Here is a 16,725-nt window from a genome sequence, read left to right as displayed (position 1 = left end):
ATGTTTGAACTCGCAACCTTTAAACTTAGGGCTGCCTTTAGACGTCTTTTTTGACGTTTTTGGAAGTCTGTTTTTAGTGACCATTCGTTGAAATAATCTGTGAGAAAAAGTAAATTACCAATGCTAGCTATTTTGTATCGGTACCATTTCCGAGTTGCTACCATGATTACTGGAAAAAAAATCAATAATAATAATAATTTATACCGGCTGAAGATATGTCAAAGCATTGCTTATGTTGTTATTGTTGTTGAGGGTGCGTACACTCTAATTTTTATGTTATTTGTGGATAAATCACAATGATTTTTTACTATGTATATGTCAAGTCATTGCTTAAGTTGTTATTGTTGTTGAGGGTGTGTACACTTTAATTGTTATCTCTTATTTGTGGATAAATCAATGATTTTTTACCATGTATACATATATATATATACACATATTTTTGGTAGTTTGTTCTGCCAAAAGTAAAATATTTATAACCTTTTTCTGCCAAAACTAACTCTTAGCAACCCACATACGGCTTTTACTTTTTAACTATCCCTTAAAATTTGCCGATTAATGGAAAAACAGGACTTTGCGGCATATCAACGAATGCACTAGCCCGTCTCATTAACGACAATCCACCCGCAGTTTCTCAATCCCTGAATGTCATTGGCGTGAAGTCACACCCACACACCATCCCGTCGTGTCTTTTTCTTTATCCACTTCATTCCTCGGCGAAAAGAAACAACGTTCCTCGGGTGCTAATTAATGTTCTTTGTGTCTTTCAGATTTTCTGGCACATGTGTAGTCTGGATTTGGATGAAGAAGTGGTGTCTTTCCACACTTTGCAAGAGAGCCCCTTGGCACAATCGCAGCGTTGGAAGATCTCCAGGTTGTGGGAGCCTTTCTTCCGCTGCTTGGTGCATACCTCGCCCAGTCGGAGCACTGGTTTGCAGATTTTGGTCCAAAAATGGCGGGCGCAGCAGTAACCCGCTGAGCAGTCGGATGTACGCAAACACGGGTCACCTTCGTGGCCTGGTGGAGAAAAAATGACACCATGTGAGTTTTTTCTAAGTTTTGTTTTAAGGGTTGGTTTTGGGAGATACTTCGTTTAGTGGATGAAATACTCTGTTGGGTTCAAGTTAGGAGGTTATGATGACTTTTATCCTTTGGAGTTATCCTTTGGTAGATCAAATACATTCTCTATAGAGTTCAAATTATGAGATATGTGTGTTTCCCCTGTTAAGTTTGTATTTTCTGGCAGTTTGATATTCTCCATAGGGTTCAAGTCAGGTTGTAATTGTATTTATTAGCTGCTTAGGAGCTAATTGCAGTATTTATAAGGTTTAAATCAGGAGATTGACATTTTTTGGGGGGTATCGCGTCATGTTTGTCTGTAGCAGATAAAGTAAAAGACTTAAAATGCATACTCTGAATGGTTTAGTTCTGGAGATTTACCAGTTATTTGTTAAATTGAGGAATATTTATGTCTTGGGCAGCAAAATTAAATGACAAAAATCTCCTGTAAATACAATCTGTGTGATAGAACTAGTGTATATTTGATTGTGATGACTAAATGCTATGCATAACCCTATTCTGACTGTTTTTTTTCTTACTTTACCTTTTAGAAAATGCTTGGCCTGAGTTTTCCCCGTGCTTTTCCTCCAGCTCTGATCTTTGAAGGACAGCTTGTTGTGTTTGTCCAAGGCGGAGATATGAGGTGAGATCACACTCTCGGAAATGGCAGTGCAAATATCTGAAAATTTTAAAAAATATATATATTTATGGTGTATATGGCCCTTTAAAAGTAATGAATTTCAAGATGTCAATGTTAAAAATATAAAAACAGAAGCGGATTGAGCGAAAAGGCGCTCCAGATATCCCGCAGGTGTGTCTGGAACTCATTTCCAATGATAAATGGGGGTTGTCTACTATGATAAATGTGCAGAAATGTGATTTTTTTTTCCTCACAGTTATGGCAACGGTTGCCAGGGCAGCACATGGCGTCCCGGTGGCAGCGCTTCTTCCTCCTGCGGCAGGCCAGGCAACGTGAGGGCGGCTGCTGAGGGCTGTGGCAGTAACTTCCCACGCTGCACTCCTTGTCATTGCTGCACGGGTACACCTGCTAAAGTCAAATGTAAGTGAGTCAATACTAATGAGTCTTATAATCCAGTGCGCCTTATATATGGAAAAAGAGAAAACGAAAAACGAAAAACCACCACTGTCAGATATTAAAAAAACACAAAGGCCTGAACTGAAACAATGCTGTTAAATATGCAGATGCCATCTTAGTTTACAACATCTTCCATCATATAGCTCCTCTCCCACTGCAAGATTTTATACAAAAAAATCCAAAACATCAACAATGGCTGGCTCTAGAGGTGACTGTGTAGTGAGTGAGTGCTTCATACCTGGAAATCAATAGCAATTACCGTATTTTCACCACTATAAGGCGCACTTAAAAGTCTTAAATTTTCTCCCAAATAGACAGTGCGCCTTATAATACAGTGCGCCTTTATATGGAAAAATGTCATTCATTGAGGGTCAATCTATAAGGTGATTTTATTAATTTTTATATAATATTTTAGTATTTATTTACACTACATTACAGTCAAATTTTAGTAGTCACATCATTAACCTGATTTTTATGATTGGCAGCCATAGTTGAAATTCAATTGAATATTTTCTTTTAATATAATACATTTTTTGTTAATGTATATTGGACTTTTTTTGTGTCAGATCACAATTTTCCACTCCCCAAAAAATAGATGCTTTGACAACTCAATTTTGTTTTGTCATATAATAACTCTTGTTCTTGTGAAGGCCAACTTTTTCAACCAAAAACAAATATACAAGTCACTTAATCATTAATCTCCTAAAACCTGGCGTCCACATTTTTGGATGTGGACATCATTTTTCTCCAAAAAACACATCATGTCAAAAGATAAATATTTATTTTTTACACTCAACAGGTCCCAATTAGACTAAATATTGAAAATAAAATAAAAATGCATGCCTTTTTTGGGTCTTAGAAGGCTAAAATAGCTCTCAATTAGTCATCCCTCTTGTAAACATGGCCGCTATATTTAAGAATAAATTGCCTTGAAGACATTCTCTCAATTCCACTCTGACGTTAATGCTTTTTATTTGAAGTTATTAGTTGTTGTTGGCTCAAGGGCTAAAGAATATCAACATGAATAATGAATTGAGTGTAAAGAGAATCAGACAGCTGGACATTATAATGTTTTTGCTATCAAGTTCAGCGATAACGGCAAATCTCCATCGTTGCAGAGGCAATTTAGAGCAGCTGTTGAGCCTTTGGCACATGTGCGCAATCAACTTCTCTCAAAGGTTTCCATCCAGAAGCGTTTTGTTCCTGGCAAAAACTTGCTGTCACTCCCAAAGGGGAAATTCTGGATGTGAGCAATTTCACCGAAAGATTCAATAAGTGTGGTCGGTTTGAATGAATAGAATTCATTTCGGCTTTCTTAATTGTTTCAATTAATCTTGGCATTTGCCGTTCTATTTGACAGCACGGAATTTATCAAATAATACATAGAAAAAAAAGTTAATTAAAAATAGCCATACTATATAAAAATAGGAATTATATAACATTAACATAGTGATGGAAAAAAATACAAATATAATTAAGTATGCTTTGGAGATTGTATTTATTTTTTTGTTTTGTTTTAGAATGAAAATTAAAAAAAAAGCCAATATATATAAAAATATGAATTAAATAACATTGCAAAAAATGTAGTCATGGAAAAAAATACAAATTTAATTAAGTGTGCTTTGGGTATTGTATTTATGTTTTTGTTTTGAAATGCAATTCTTAAAATATGCCAAGTTATTAAAAAATATGAATTAAATAACATTGCCAAAAATGTAGTGATGTATAAAAAGTGCAAATTCAATGTGTGTTTTGGAGTATTTTTTTATTTTAGAGGAAGATATTTAGTTTAAATCTAAATATAATCTAGTTTTAGTGGAAGGAGTTCATTTTATTGCTTTCAGGTTGAAATTGGACCTCTATTACCATCAATATATGTTTTAAATATCCCTCTTCCACTAATTACAAGAACAAATACTTTGACTTTAGCTCAAAATAACCTTTAACTAAGTCTATACTTTCCCTAAAAGGTCAATATAGTAACAAACAGTGACAAAAGTGTTATTTTTCAGCAACAATAAGAACACTCCTAACTCTCCACCCATTTTATCTGTCTCTCAGAAGCTGGCATCCACGGAAGAAAAACCGGAGCCTCACCTCTTTGATACACGGTGAGTCAACATACGTTCTTTCCATCTGATTACCTCATCTTATCTGGCGCGCCTTTAAAACACGCCTCATTGGCTACTTTTGAGGGATGCGTGGCTTCCATTGGGATGCTTCCCATCCGGGTTGTCGCTCCCTTATTTTCGCTCCTCTCACATAAAAGCGTCATTCTTAGATCCCGCGCAGGAAGTGGCCCCTAGAGAGCCATTTTTACTCCGCGGCCACTCTCGGCGTGCGATAAGGTCGGAGACAGACGCGGCGGCATGAGGGAAATACCCCCACCCCCATTTGAATTGTGCTGCGGGGTCAACAATCTTTTTTAAAGCGACGTTGTAGAACCCTTATGTCAGATATGGGCAAAATACGGCCCGTGGGCCGCATCCGGCCCACTATGCCTTTTAATCCGGCCCTCCAAATAATGTTTTTTTTTTTTATCCCCAAAATGGCGCCGTCACGCGGAAGCCGGTAGCAGTAGTTCTGTCCACTCTTATTTGTTTTTCGTGTTTTATAGCCCCTCTATCTTTTTTAAATGACATTTTAATATTTCTTAATACATTCCTTTTTACTTGACTTTGTACTTTATACTTTTTACTTTAATGATGAGTGATGAGTATGTCAATACTTTAGTCCTTTTTTTCTGTTTATGTTTCATATGTACTGTTAACGGATGCACTTTTTTATGTGTATCGTATCTTGTGCTGACCCGGCCCATCTGTCAAATTTTTAAAGTCAATATGGCCCCTCGGACCCAAAAGTTTGCCCACCCTTGCCTTATGTACTCGGAAAATCTTGCAGGAGAAAAATGCCATTTCATTCATTTCAACTTAAACTATGGTTGATAGATATTTAGCAAATATTACAACTTTTACAATTAGTTATTTTTGAATATATTATATATTTTTCTGTCCATTTTTGGATGATATCGCTTTAAATGCTATTTTCTTGATCTTTAGCCCTTCAAAAATATTTTTTACTGTATTACAGTAATCTAAAAAGGACATTATCCATCTATAATACAATAATAGATGTCCAATCTATTTTGCCTGGAAAAGATCACGCCTTCTGTTAAAATTTAAAAATACATAAAAACAAATATACATTTTAAAATTTGAATACCTCAATTAAGATTAGCTCATCGACCAATCAAATTGAACCAACAATTGGCCATCTATTTCTGGTTTAAATAGATTGTACATTTACTATGATAAACTTATTTAACATCACATTAGACATAATTTTAAAGAAAAAAAAAACCTAAATATTCAAACGCAATGAATCAAGCTGAAATTTGAGTACAACTAGTTTACAAGTACTAAAACACTTGATGTTAGATGCTGAAAATATGAACCAAAGTAGTACTTAGAACAACCCCCCCACCCAATGATGGCTGGCAGCTCTTCCCAGTCAAAATAGATTGGACGTTTATCGCCCAGCCGGCGCCCGTGGAAGCAGCAGACTGGAAAGGTCGCTTTAACGGGGGCGCTAACAAGCCGCCACACCTTTCAAGCTCATTAAGGTCGCATGACAGACTCTTCTGGGGGAGACTTGTAAAGAGGGAACACATCGCTTAAAGCTCACAAATTTACTGTCCGTCTTTGATGAATAAAAATGGCTACTTTTTTGTCAAAGACACGTTTTATATACAGGTCAACGCAGTTTTTTTTCAAATTTGAGGAATTTAAAGATAAATAGTAAGGAGAAAATGGGTAAATTTAATGTTCAAATAACTTTTGAACTTCATTTTGCCCATTTTTAGGAAAAATGGCCGCTGCTACATGAAATATTACATTGACAAGTGTTATGTATAGTGCTTAAAGTTCTCAAAAACAGGGTATTTGGAAGTATTTTTTTGAAACGTTTGTATTTTCTGGTCCAATAATCATGCTTAAACAACTCTAAAATACAAACAGTGAAGTGAAACTTTTGGAGGTGGGAGTTTATTCGAGAAACTGGCTGTATTTCTGATATTTTTTGTCATTTTCGTCAGGTTAGAACGGCACAAATTTCCCTTTCAAAGTTGACAAACATTACAAGGTAGACTCGGAATGGACGACAAATTCCGATGCCAAAAATCTTTTCCCCTTTCTGATTTATTCCACTTGTAAAATGGCTTCGTGTCATGAATGCAATCCAATGTTATTCAGTCAAATCCACATAACGTAGCCACAACTTTACAAGCCTGGAAAAGCTTTTGGCTCACTTTCTCACAAAAATCAAATGCCATACATACTACTATATGGTTTCACATATTATCTAACTGGCCCAGGCCTTTGAATGGGAAGTCTGGCAAGGCTTCCTATTGAGGTTTTTGGTTTTTGGCGGATAGAGAAAGAAATAAAGTGCAGCTTTCGCGTGGTTGCTGCTTTGCTTGTCATCACATTCGCCACAAAGACTCAAATGTGTTGAAAAGGAGACGATAGAATAATAGAATTCCCACATGCCTACAGCCAAACTCCATTTTTTTTCTGTTAACATTGGTGGATGTCCAATCTAGTTTGTTATTGAAGACTTAAGAGATATGTTCTCTAATTGTTAAATAAAATCCAATGTTAACTCTTTACTGGACACTCATTGGAAATTAATAAGGTCAGAATATGACATTTTCTTTTAAAAATTAAGAGTTTTTAGTCATTTTAATGTTGTTGAATCAGTTTTTATCGACATTTTAGTCATTTATATACCCATAATATAATGGTATGAGAATTTTTACACATATACATAAAGAAATACTATTAAAAATCATTGCAGAATAAACTTCCACCTGAGAAACTTTCACTTCCAAGTTTTTTTTTAGACATTTGAAGACCATTCGGAACAAAAATTCATGTCAATTCCTGCCAAAAACAGAAAAATGAACACCTTGGAAAATACCCAAAAATATCTTTGACCTAATTTCATCAAATTAACAAGTAATCACTAGTAGTAATATTTTTCATACACAAATACTTGTTGTTCCAGCATATATATATTTTTTGCTTTATCTTATAGTATCTTTTGCTGCTGAGTATTTATTTATTTATTTTTAAACGTGAGCATTGAAAGATTGACTTGAGTTTGAAGTGGTTTCCCTTAAGAATCCTCTTAATCCCCACAAGGATCACTTGAATGACACTAAAAGCCCAGTCGGTCACTTTTTCCCTCGCATTTGTTGCCGTTAATGATTTATTGCGAAGGCGCGCGCCGGCGTCACGTTGGAAAGGCAATTAAGAATTTATGAGGGAGGGGGCATGGGGGTCCAGTCCCCAGACGGCCATGTAAACAAGGCGGAAATATTTGGGAATGGAAAACTCAACTCATTGGCTGCCATTGACGGAGAGAGACGTCAAGTTTGTTTAAACAGGGAATCGTCATTTGTGGAATAATTGTTGTGAGTGAATCTGAATTGCTAGAGTTCATATGAATATTATAGTGTAAAAAAAACTAAAACATATATATATTTGTGTATTTTTTGTGTATTTTTTTAATGGGAAATTGAAAAATTTTAAGATTTTCCGAAAAAATCGTTTTTAAGGAGAAATCTGCTCAAGATTAAAATATAAAAGTGGTGCAAATTAATTGAAAGCATTTAAAGAGGAAAATTAATCATTGGGAAACATTATATTACAAAAATATTTTTTATGAATAAATTATGCTACATAATGTTGTTATTTTTAGTTTTTTTAAGGGATTATAGTAGTATAACTACTAAAGTGCGTTTTGGGGTACATTTTGGAAGTTTTTTCTAAAGCCAGTGACAAAATATGAAACGATACAACAATGTAAAATATGAAAATAAGCAGTTCACAATATAAAAATGGAAATTTTGAGCAAACTAACTTCTATTCTTGGACAAAAAAAGCATTTCACAGGATTAAAGTTGTATTTTATGTTACATCCGCCATGTTATTTTATCAATAATTAAACAACTAACCCAAAATACATCACATAATGATAAAAAAAATGTAATCCAAGACAGTCTTGATCACTTTCCGCCCCTCCCAGTCCAAACAGATTGGACATTTATCACTTTCAATGGCAGTCAATGATGAAATTTTAGTGTTTCCTTAGTTTCCATATGTTAAGAGGTCATAGGTCAATGTATAAAGAGTTCATTTATAAAGCCAATTTAATAAAGGCGATGGTACCTGTGCAAAGATGTTGAACTTCTTAACGGTACCCCCGTGCGCGTGAGCCGTGCGCTCGGGGGCTGCTGTGGACGCTCGCTCCTCCTCGCCGCCGCCCGCGACTTGACCCGGTTTGATGGAGTTGGCCTTTGGGCTTGCCGCCGGGCCTTGGCACCTTGCGGTGGTTGCCAAGAGAAGCAGCAGAAGCCAGCGTTTATTCCGTGGGCGCATCAGCGGGAGCATCCTTGACTTTAAAAATGACCCAAAAAAAGTGGGGAACGTACGCTTTGCAAAATTAGTGCCAAACTTGGACTTATTCTTTACATAAATAGACAAAAAAATGATAAATCAACAAGTGTGGCAAAATAGAAGTAAAGTTCAAAACGGGGAAATTTGTGGAGTTTACGCACGAGTTGAGTTGGTCCACCTGGACTGGGAAGCGCGCTACGTGAAGCGCTCTTTTATAGCGTTAATGTGCGCTCTGGCCCCGCCCCCGTAGAACACACAAAAGGCTGAAAGTGATCTGTGTAGTGTGTGTGTGCTGTCTGGAGCCCTGCCGGCACCAGCAGTCCCACTGGGAACCAAGTATTCACAAAAATATATATAAATATAGATAGATATATATGGATGTATACTGGGTTTTTTAACTTGTATATTGAGTGCCAGTCAGGAAATGGAAAACCAGGGTTGAGTAGTTGTAAAGGGGGTCTTGTGTGTGTGTGTGTAAGTCTTTTTAATGAATGGCGTTTTGGAGGATGACTTGTTAAATCAAGCGGAAATGTCCAAAGCACGTGTGCCGCTGGGCTTCTGTTTTAAGAGTTACTGTAATAAATTAGCTTCATGTAAAAGATGGTTGCACATAGTATTTTGGGGGTACAGAGTCAAGTATACTAAATTATACAAAATCTAATAGAGACATTTAAGGTATGAAAGAAGGTTAAGTGGAAGCTTAAGTGGCTTAAGATAAGTGACAACGATAATTGCAAACAGCAGGAAATATAAGTGGTGCAATATGATAATAATACTAAGGGGTGGATAATGTAACATCGTTACAAAAGTAAAGCAAAAAAAAGTAGAAAAGAAAAGAAAAATTAACATATATATATATATATATATATATATATATATATATATATATATATATATATATATATATATATATATATATATATATATATATATATATATATATATATATATATATATATATATATATATATATATATATATACATACATACAAATACACATACATACATATACACATATATATATATATATACATATACACATATATACATACATATACACATATATATACATACATATACACATATATACATACATATACACATATATACATACATATACACATATACATACATACATATACACATATACATATACACATGTACATACATATATACATACATATACACATATATACATATATACATACATATACACATATATACATACATATACACATATATGTATACACACATTGTTGTTGTTGAAGTATGAATATTAAATGTATTTTGATGCCTTCTGCATTTTAGATTATTAATGTTCAGTTTTAATTTTTCTAGTCAGTTTAGAGCCTTTAAGTTTCAGCTTTAGGTCAAATGTCACGGATTTGGTCACACGTGTACATGACCCTTGAACCCGAATCTATTCATGGCAGACTTTGTAATATCGGTAAATACCCTTATCCGAAGAATCTATATCGTCTTGTATCGTTGTGAAAGCATAATATGGAATTCTTATTTGATATTTAGACGCCATGAGAAGGAGCAGGTGTGCCACATGTTAAGCATATATTAAGAGATTGCCTCTTCTATTGTTGTTTTTCCTTCCTTGGACAGGAAGTAAAACGTCTGGTGTGGGTGACAAAGGTGACTTAAAAAAAAAAAGGAGGTATCACCTCCGAGCATCTACAGTTACATCAAACACGTCCAATACTTCCTCCCACTCGGCGCTCCTTCATTGTGAGCCACAATGGACGTTGACACTTTGAATTGGAGCCTTTGATGGATGGCTTTTGAGGTCAGAAGGCTTTCCCGGTGTTCTGGTTTCATCCCAGCCCAGACCGACTTCAAATTGTGTGAAGGAAGACTAGAAAGACTAAAAAAAAAAAGAGGCTTTGTGACACTCGTGAAATACTGAAATTGGATGTGTTCACCTGGAAAGGTCGGAGCGTATGTGAGGGTCAACTTGAATAAGAGATTTTTTCTTTTTAGCCCGTTTATTAGACGCAGCTTTTCCGAGTCTAGCATGTATGTTGACCTGATATTGCGGTTGATGAATTATGCGTTGGAAAAAAGTAGGTTCTGTCCAGAGCTTTCATTGCGAGCAGCTGAAGAGTGAAAGTCATCAGATTAGGTTAGATCAAGGGTGGGCAATTTTTTATGGGCCAGGGGCCACAATGACTTTAAAAATTTGGTCAGCACAAGATACGATACATATAAAAAAGTGCATCCGTTAATAGTACATATGAAACAGAAAAAAAGGACTAAGGTATTAACATACTCATTACTCATCATTCAAGTAAAAAGAATAAAGTACAAAGTAAAGTAAAAAGGAATGTATTAAGAAGTATTAAAATGTCAATTAAAAAATAGTTAAAAAAAATAAATAAAAAACATTTGGACAATGTCGGCGGGCCGGATTAAAAAGCACAATTGGCCATTTGTGGCCCGCGGGCCGTAGTTTGCCCATGTTTGGGTTATATTATAATAAAATTTTAAAAATGGTTATTTTTGTTGGGAATGCTCGACAAAACCGAGAAGCAAAAATATCGCAAAGTAACACATTTGTACTCCCTATTAAAACATAAATATGGAGGTGAAAATTGTGAATCTTGGGGCGGCTTATATGAGAGAAATTGTAAAATTTTACAATTTTAAGGCAATTTTAAGGGTAAGACTTATACACGAAGGCAACAAAATACAGTATTTAAAAATAAACTGGCAGATTATCAAAAATAAGACAAAAAACTAAAAATTCTGGCAACCAACATCCTCTACTCCATATAAAATATTCATGAAGCTCTGAGTCAACCAATCCCGTTCCAGAAATGTCTTCACCTTCTCATTGGAACACCCCTGCCAAAAATCTCTCAAAACGGGAATCCCCAAACATCAGATTCCTCCCAAAATATCGTAATCTTTGGCCGAACTAAATGTATCGAGCCCCCGTTGAATAACTCATGAGTCACCCTGATTATCCACCCGGGCGTTACCCGATAAACAAACAAGCGTCTATGAAATTTGGGAAGTCAGAGCTATTTGATTTTTTTGACAATGCAGACGACCGCTCTTATTTAAATGGCGGATTTGACGTTTAAGATGGATTATCTTGGAAAAGCTGGGCATTAGTATTTGTTTCCGGGCAGGATATTGCTTTGTGTATTTCACCGGCTAATTTATATCCATCATTTTGAGGGAAAGGAGTATGTATCGGGACGTGCTTTACTTTGAACCTCTCGTCAGGGAAGATTAAAAGAAGACAAAAAACAGCTTGACGTATGTTTGTGATTAAAACCTGCCCGGCAACTCGACTCAGGGCCTGGCTTGAAAAATTAAGAAAAACAGCTGTTCCAGTCGGCTCAGATGTAAACATAGTTTTTTTTCGTGGGTGAAATTAGGGCATTTCACCTCATGGATTTTTTCAAAATACAAATGGAGACTTTTATGTGTGGTTTCTTTTATGGTGGTTTGAAGTTGAAGGATAAAATCTCATGGTTTTCTTATTTTTTTTCCTCAAATTTTCTTAAAAGGATCCACTTTTAATTTCGGATTACAACTCGATTATCTCAACCAATCTCAACTATCGTTTACCAATGAGTTACCTTCGATGGTTTCAACTCTGGAGAGGCAAACATGACATGAATTATTTTGATCGTACAATTTCAATAGTTATCCCACTGGTGTGTAAAAGTGGCGGCCCAGGGGCCAAATCTGGCCCGGTGCATCATTTTGTTTGGCCCGGGAAAGTCAATCATGAGTGCCTACTTTCTATTTTAGGATCAAATTAAAATGAAAAGCATAGATGTATATTAAATTTCCTGATTTTCCCCCTTTTAAATCAATAATTGTCCTTTTTTAATCATTTTTTTCTGTTTTTAGTTCAAAAATCATTTTGTAAAATCTAAAAATATATTTGAAAAAAATCTAAAATAAACATTGTTTTATATCTATAAAAAAACTGAATATTCAGGGTTTTTAATCCAGTTCTTTTAATCCATTTATTAAAAAAAATCTATATATTATATCTAAAATGGTCCGGCCCACTTAAAATCAAGTTGACGTTATGGCGCCCCCGCGAACCAACCCGAGTCTGACACCTTTGGGCTACAGTAAAAAAATAAATGAGGATAGGCAAAACAGAAAATTAAATTATTTCTACGGTTGGTTATCATATCTGTTTGAGTCTGGCTCATTTATTATTAATACTCCTTGAAAAAATTGTGTGTTGTGTAGTTATTACGTCACCCCTGATGAATTTATAGCACCTGGGATACGTATTCACACCCAAAACAAATAACAACTACACCAAGTTTGTCATTTAGTGCAAGTATTAACTTAATTTGGAGTTTGCTGTATAAAATATTGGAAAGTGAGTCATTATTCACAATCACATGCGTTTTTGAATGAGTAGACAAAACAATGCTTTTATTGTCTCCTCATTTACTTCTCTTAGAATTTTTTTTATCCTTTTCAGGGCAATTTCCTGGTAAATCTTTTAATCCTGCCACATTTGCGACCACTCAGTTCATCCTTACTTTTCGGACCGGGAAAATCCCAAACATTTCCTGCCTACTTTTTGCTTTAAAGAGATGCAAAATCTCAACCCTGAGGACAAATCTTTTCATGAAAGTCTACATTTAGAAAGTAGGAAACACGGTTCAATTTTTTATGTCCGGGACTTTTTTGTGTGTGTTTTTTTTTGTCTTTTTTTTTTTTTTTTTAATATGAATGAGTCAACTGTCGATGACTTAGAAAATCTTGCCTCCAGGGTATTCCCGTGTTTGTTGTATTAGCTTCAAACGTTCCCTAGCACATGCGCGATTGGATCTTTCTGGATTTTCTCCCAAAAAAATAAGAAAAAAAATAAGCAACAACTGGCTGTTGTGAACTCCAGGAGCTTTTTGGAACAAGTTTTTGGAAGAGTCTTCAAACAATTGTGTGTGCGAATGCCAAACATCTGTTTTTATTGTCGGGATGTGCTTGTTTTTATTTGATTTCACCTGTTTGTTGGAATTGGGACAAACATTTTGAGTCTCACAACCAATCACATTGCAATCTGAGTCGATATCGTTAGGTTTTAATGAAGTGGTGTTGTGATCATTTGGTGATGTATTGCCATCATTTGGATGTTAAGAGTTGATCGATATGGGGCCTCCATGAATTAATAATATGGCAAAGACGTTTGATAAATCAAGGTTGTTTCAAAAAATTCTATTAGAATATGTTAACTCATGGTGTTGTTTTTTGACTGGGATTGCCAAAAAAACTTTAGCAAGTTATCACTTGTTATAAAAGTTATCACATTCTTGGGATAGCCAGAATTTAATAGATTTTTCTCATTTTTCTACTTATTTTGGGTTATTTTTTTCTATGTTTTTGCAGGTTTTACGTTATTTTACCTTTATTAATTAGTATTATTTTTAATTATTATTTATTCTTATATTGCCATCATTTGTATGTAAACAGTTTATCGATATTGGCCCTCCATGAATTAATAATAGAGCAAAAACGTTTTATAAATGAAGGTTGTTTAAGTTATCACTTATTAGGATTAATAATTAAATGGAATAGCCAGTGTTTAATATTTGATTGATTTTCCCCATCTTTCGAGTTTTCTTGAGTTTATCATATTTTTTTTCTCATATTTTTGTAGGCTTTTGGGAAGACTTACCATTTTCTTTTGTATTTTTTAAACTTTCTTCACTCCCATTAATGGTAACAGACCTTCAAAATGTTTACCATCGTCAATGGCAACCAATAGGTTAACACTTAAAAATTTAAAAACATCTTTAAAAGTCTAATCTTTCATATCCGATTCCGATCCTCTGAAAATAACAATCAAATTTGGGAAATCACCGATTCTGATTATTTTAATTCTCTTAAAATATATTTTTCCTTCCCACCGTGGGTACGAAGACCTAACTACGAGCAAAAACCTGAACACATTCTAAAACCACCATCTTTATTCAATAAATCCCCTTCTTCATTTCAGACCCGTTTGAAGTTGGCCATCCTTTGAATTTCCCAAAAGCCAACCCTGGGAAGAAAAAAAAACTTTGGACACCCCCAGATTAAAAGAATCCAAGCAACCCAGGTGAGCATAAGAAAAACCCACACATTGTTGATTTCTGACCTTTCAGAGTAGCCCATTTCCTTGAATGATGGACTCCTCTCCAAGACGTCTTTTTTCCCCAGACACCCACTCACTCTTTTTTGTAAAAATAATCACCACAGAATTCCTCCGGGCTTATTGCAACCTTTTACATCTGCGTCACTGGCAATTTCCTCTCCGGGCAGGGGAGACTTAACCCCCAAATTCATCCGAGTATACATACAGCTGAGAGCAAAACGTCAGGCTGGGTTTTTATTTACGGTCGCCACCCGTCAAGGTGATGGCCGCCGCCGCTCTTTGTCCCCCCAACCGGGTGCTTTACAAAGACCCTGGCTCATTCCTGGGGCGCGTGTTTTCAATTTCCCAGCCTTGGTGATTTGTATCCACCGGCGGCCATGATTTAAGATCGGCGAAAGTCGGAAAGAGCATCTTTGATGGCGGCGGTTAATGAAGTTATGCAGTAAATTTGTCTTGATGTTGCCGCTAAGGCACCTGCTCGTTTAGGTTAGGTTTGGAATTTATTTCGTCGCGTAGTTGGGATATTTATTGGGTGGAGTAGAAAGACAGGTAAAAGACACAGAAGACATTGTAGAGCTAGTTAAAAAGTTTAGTTTAGTCCAAAGTTTGCTGCAATGGGATACTCCATGGTTTTAATCATCTGACATCCAAAATGATGTGATTGGGTGATTTTGAATCAGGAAACCCCGCCCCCACCCCCCAAAAAACAAATTAAATAAATATAAGTATAAGTATAACACAGGCATCCACATCCCTGGACATCACTAATAATATACTATTCTAATAATTTGAATACAATTGGGTATAAAAGTCACAAAATACAATCTTAAAACATATATACTATTCATTATCAGTCATCATTTTAGTTCTCTAGTTTTATGAATGAATACCATGGAATATGTTAAAAACAAATCTAATTATAATGAATAAAAACAGAAATACACTATAGTTATAGCCTTCAATGACACTTTTTTTTAAATAGATTTTTTTCATAGTATAGTACTTAACTCATTCTAATATTTTGAATAAAACTGAGGTCTACAAAGTCACGAAATGTCATCTCAAAACATTTATACAATTCATTATTAGTCATCATTTTAGTTATCTCATTTTTTGAATGAATACCATGGAATATGTTAAAAACAAATCTAATTATAATGAATTAAAACAGAAATACACTACAGTTATATCCCTCAATAACATATTTTTAATACATTTTTTTCATACTATAGTAGATAACTCCTTTTTTGTCATTGTCCTTCAATTTAATTAACCCGATAAGTCCAAATTTGCCATATTTGTTTAATAAACATTGAGTGTTATACTTTTTAAATACATCAACCATATATATGAAGAATAATATACCCAAGTATTACACAAGATGACCTACAATATTAGTGGACATGCTAATGCTATCCCAAAAATGATTAATGATGCACTAGATGTAATTCCCCTCATCCCGAGCCAATTCCAGCATCTGAGATTTTCCGTGAAATTTAAGGGGAAAGTCCGATTTACCTTCCAGAACACAAAAAAACCTTTTAAAAAACTCCCCAGGGAATATTTGTCCGTGTCCATTGAGCGTGCCGCAAATATTATTAAAAGACTGACTAATATTTTCTATTCTCGGTTTCCCTTCTGGCGCAGATGACACCGTTTGAACGCTATTGTTGGGCGAAGAAAAACAAGCCAGTTTTAATGATTAAAAGAAATAGAGGCACCGTTATTCTCGCAGCCTAGAAACAGACAAAAAAAAAAAACTTAAGAGTGCCAGAATGGGCTATTTATCAGCCACTTCAGGTCGGCCATCTTTGATCTAACTGGCAATGTCTTTGGCTGTGAGTCTGAAGACAAATTGTGGTTTATATCCAGACTCGTATTCTTTTTTTAGCCTCTTAACTGTGATTTATAGTTTTGTAGAGCAAGGGTGTTAAACTTAGTTTGCTTCCAGAGCTAGATGCATGCCAACTAGATCTTATATGGGTCG

At 35.2% G+C, this 16,725-nt stretch overlaps 1 protein-coding gene and 1 long non-coding RNA gene across 2 annotated transcripts in view; one reads left to right on the top strand and one right to left on the bottom strand.

Annotated features, from left to right (window-relative positions):
* Positions 1-453: 453 nt before the first annotated feature.
* On the bottom strand, positions 454-8,770 carry dkk2 (dickkopf WNT signaling pathway inhibitor 2). The gene is made up of 4 exons (XM_077719474.1): positions 8,383-8,770; positions 1,951-2,104; positions 1,601-1,735; positions 454-1,014 (listed from the first exon to the last, which is right to left on the bottom strand). Exons 1-4 carry the CDS (start codon positions 8,602-8,604, stop codon positions 764-766), a joined length of 762 nt encoding a protein of 253 aa, XP_077575600.1. The 5' UTR covers positions 8,605-8,770; the 3' UTR covers positions 454-763.
* Positions 4,211-16,725, top strand: part of LOC144198449 (uncharacterized) — a 21,639-nt gene continuing 9,124 nt past the window's right edge. The window contains exons 1-2 of the long non-coding RNA XR_013326713.1: positions 4,211-4,263; positions 14,601-14,702. This is a non-coding gene — a long non-coding RNA (uncharacterized LOC144198449). The remainder of the gene's footprint in view (positions 4,264-14,600; positions 14,703-16,725) is intronic.

This window comes from Stigmatopora nigra, chromosome 6 (assembly GCF_051989575.1).
Source record: "Stigmatopora nigra isolate UIUO_SnigA chromosome 6, RoL_Snig_1.1, whole genome shotgun sequence".
NCBI classification, from domain to species: Eukaryota; Metazoa; Chordata; class Actinopteri; order Syngnathiformes; family Syngnathidae; genus Stigmatopora; species Stigmatopora nigra.
The sequence above is the reverse complement of the archived record's forward strand: the minus strand, read 5'-3'. Positions and strand labels throughout refer to the sequence as shown.